This window comes from Marmota monax, unplaced genomic scaffold (assembly GCF_021218885.2).
Source record: "Marmota monax isolate L192 unplaced genomic scaffold, Marmota_monax_Labrador192_F-V1.1 WCK01_AAM20220418_F8-fsc00047, whole genome shotgun sequence".
Classification (NCBI taxonomy): domain Eukaryota; kingdom Metazoa; phylum Chordata; class Mammalia; order Rodentia; family Sciuridae; genus Marmota; species Marmota monax.
Window position 1 is genome coordinate 13,676,268 of NW_026692072.1, and position 3,003 is coordinate 13,679,270.

A 3,003-nucleotide genomic window follows, 5' to 3' on the forward strand; every position below is an offset into this window, starting at 1 on the left:
ATCAAATCACTTAGTCCAGGAAAACTTCTTTTATTTTACTTGGTAATCAAGATATCTCCTGAAGGTAGTGTGAGGCAAGGAGATCTATCTATCTATCTATCTATCTATCTATCTATATCTTAGATGAGCAAAAATTTAGAATACTTCTCAGGATTTTTTTCATTGTTTTACAGGTAAACTTCTTTCCTTTCTGAAATCAGCATCAATAAAAGAAGAGATGGAACATAGGAACAATGTAACTTACTTTGTCCTCTTGGGACTCACACAAAATCCAAAGGAGCAGAAAGTACTTTTTGCTATGTTCTTGTTCTTCTACATTTTGACCATGCTGGGGAACCTGCTCATTGTCATAACTGTAACCTTCAGTAAAACCCTGCACTCTCCAATGTACTTCTTTCTTGCTAATTTATCATTTGTGGACATCATTTATTCATCAATCATTTCCCCCACTTTGATTTTAAACTTGTTCTTAGGAAGAGTTAGCATATCCTTCAAGTTTTGTATGTTTCAGCTCTTTGCAGAACACCTTTTAGGAGGGACAGAGGCCTGTCTTCTGTTGGTGATGGCCTATGACCGCTATGTGGCCATCTGTAAGCCCTTGCATTATTTGCTTATCATGAGGCCATGGGTGTGTGTGGTGCTGCTGGTAGTCTCCTGGGTTGGAGGTTTTGTGCACTCTGCATTTCAACTTGGCACTATTTATTGGCTCCCTTTCTGTGGCCCCAATGTCATTGACCACTTTACTTGTGACATGCATCCCTTATTGAAACTCATCTGCGTTGACACCTATGTCACTGGCATCTTAGTGATTGCCAATGGTGGGTTGATGTGCTCAATTGTGTTTCTGCTCTTACTTGTGTCTTATGCCATCATCTTCCACTCTCTGAAGCACCTGAGTCAGGAGGGGAAGCGGAAAGCCATCTCCACCTGTGGCTCCCACATCACTGTGATTGTCCTCTTCTATGTTCCCTGTATTTTCATATATGCAAGGCCAGCCAAGACTTTCCCCATTGACAAGTCATTGAGTGTGATTTATATGGTCCTGACTCCCATGCTGAACCCCTTCATTTATACTCTGAGAAACTCAGAAATGACAAATGCTATGCATAAATTGTGGAAAATAAGTCACATGAGGTAGGATCATTGAGTCACTATAAAAGGAAACATTTCACTATGAAACTGTCTCCTTAAGATACATTATTTATTTCAGTCTTAAAACTGATGCTAATTTGTTCAGACAATTTTGTTAAGCATAATTAAAGAATAGATTATAGATTTTTGACCTTAACATATTTCCCCAGTTTATTGGTCATTTTGTAGTGTCTTTTTATTAAGAGACCTGGCAATTTTTGGAGCGCATATACTAGGAAGTCAATAAAAATATGCAATTTATTTATGAATAAAATTTTTATAGTATTACAAGGGTATTTATTTAATATTTTACACTTATTTTTAATAACTATGTTTTCATTTCTCCTTTCATGATTACTTTTTTCTCATTTTTAATCATAAGTTAAATGCTATATGTGTCTCATTTTTATTTGATTTTACTATCATTACAATTGTAATTTTAGTGCAATATTTTATTTTTAAATTTAATATGGGTAGCATAATAAATATGAATATTACAGTGGAACCCTTGCAAAATGGTAAATCTGAAAAAAAGATATATGATGAGTTACTCACCAGCATCTCCCAGTACTCATCCCAGGGGCAGAGACTGTGTTTCTAAGATTCTTCAAGTTAAGAGAGCTTATCATTTGTGCAACAAGTACTGCATGATGTCATACATATATTAACACTAGAATCTTCACACTCTCAGAAGCAGAAAGAAGAATGATGGTTGTCATAGCTGGAGAGTGAGAAAACAGTCATGTTGGTCAAAAAGCACCAAGTTTCATTTACAAGCTAAGCAATTCTGGAGTTGATAGTATGGTAGTTATTGTTTCTTTTGCTGTATTATATACTTGACTCCTAATAAGAGGGTAGATCTGAAGTGTCCTACAACAAAAAGATTGAAGAAAACTTAATCATGTGACATGATGTGTACGTGATTTATAGTCATCATTTCTCAATGCATACATATACCAAAGTTTCATGCTGTACACCCAAAACATGTATGAATCTTATTTGTCAATCAGATATCAACAGAACTGAAAGAAATAAAGATGATACTACAATTACTGCTAAAATATGATTATGGCTCTATATGGTTCACTAGTTTCGGAGTTCTTTTCACCTCAAAGATCTATTGTAGTAGAGATTCACAGTTACATTATTGTGTCTCAACTTTATTAGGTTGTCCATTTCTCTTTGTTTTTATGTCACCAACTTGATGAAGATTATACTCATTTAGTGGTCACTTTTCAAATTTAGGTATTGCTTCTTTTTTCTTTGTTGGTTTTCCTGCTATATTCTTTGGTAATTTTCATATCCATAAGCATTTCTTTCTTTTCAAATTCTAACACTGCTAATCTATTTCTCTCGGTGAGCTGGATTGGTAACAACATACAGAATAATGTGAAATAATGGTGATGACAACTGAGATATGTCACAATTTTTTATTGAAATTAGAAAATCATAATGGTATACTTTCTCTAAATACCTGTTTGTAGTTGTTTAGGTGATTAGAAATTTTTACTCTTATACATGTTTTGTGATCCATGTCACATGGGATTTTATTGTATTAAACTATCTTGGCATTTGTGGACTAAACTTTGGTAAAGTTACATTATATTGTTTCCTTATATTAAAGGATTCTTATTGTGCTTTTCATGTTTTATTTGCATTGTTTTTTTATAATTTAAAAGAATATAGATATCCACATATGCCACAATATTTAGAATGTTATATAAATATGAATGATCATATTTTAAAAATCCACCCCAATATTTCTTATCCCTGTCACATTTAATTTTCTATTACAACATTTAAGTTTAGCACAATTGACTCACTTCTCTACATATTTTACTTTAAAAATTGTATTGTTTCTCACTATAATAT

General features: G+C 33.2%; 1 protein-coding gene across 1 annotated transcript; it reads left to right on the forward strand.

The window, feature by feature from the left end:
* The first annotated feature begins 217 nt into the window (after window positions 1–217).
* Window positions 218–1,138, forward strand: LOC124100121 (olfactory receptor 4A47-like). Its single transcript, XM_046455451.1, has one exon. The coding sequence runs from the start codon at window positions 218–220 to the stop codon at window positions 1,136–1,138; it is 921 nt and encodes a 306-aa protein (XP_046311407.1).
* The last annotated feature ends 1,865 nt before the right edge of the window (window positions 1,139–3,003 follow it).

Bases quoted from the DNA above. Each gene is read 5' to 3' on its own strand.
- LOC124100121 (XM_046455451.1), top strand. From the start codon at position 218: ATGGAACATAGGAACAATGTAACTTACTTTGTCCTCTTGGGACTCACA.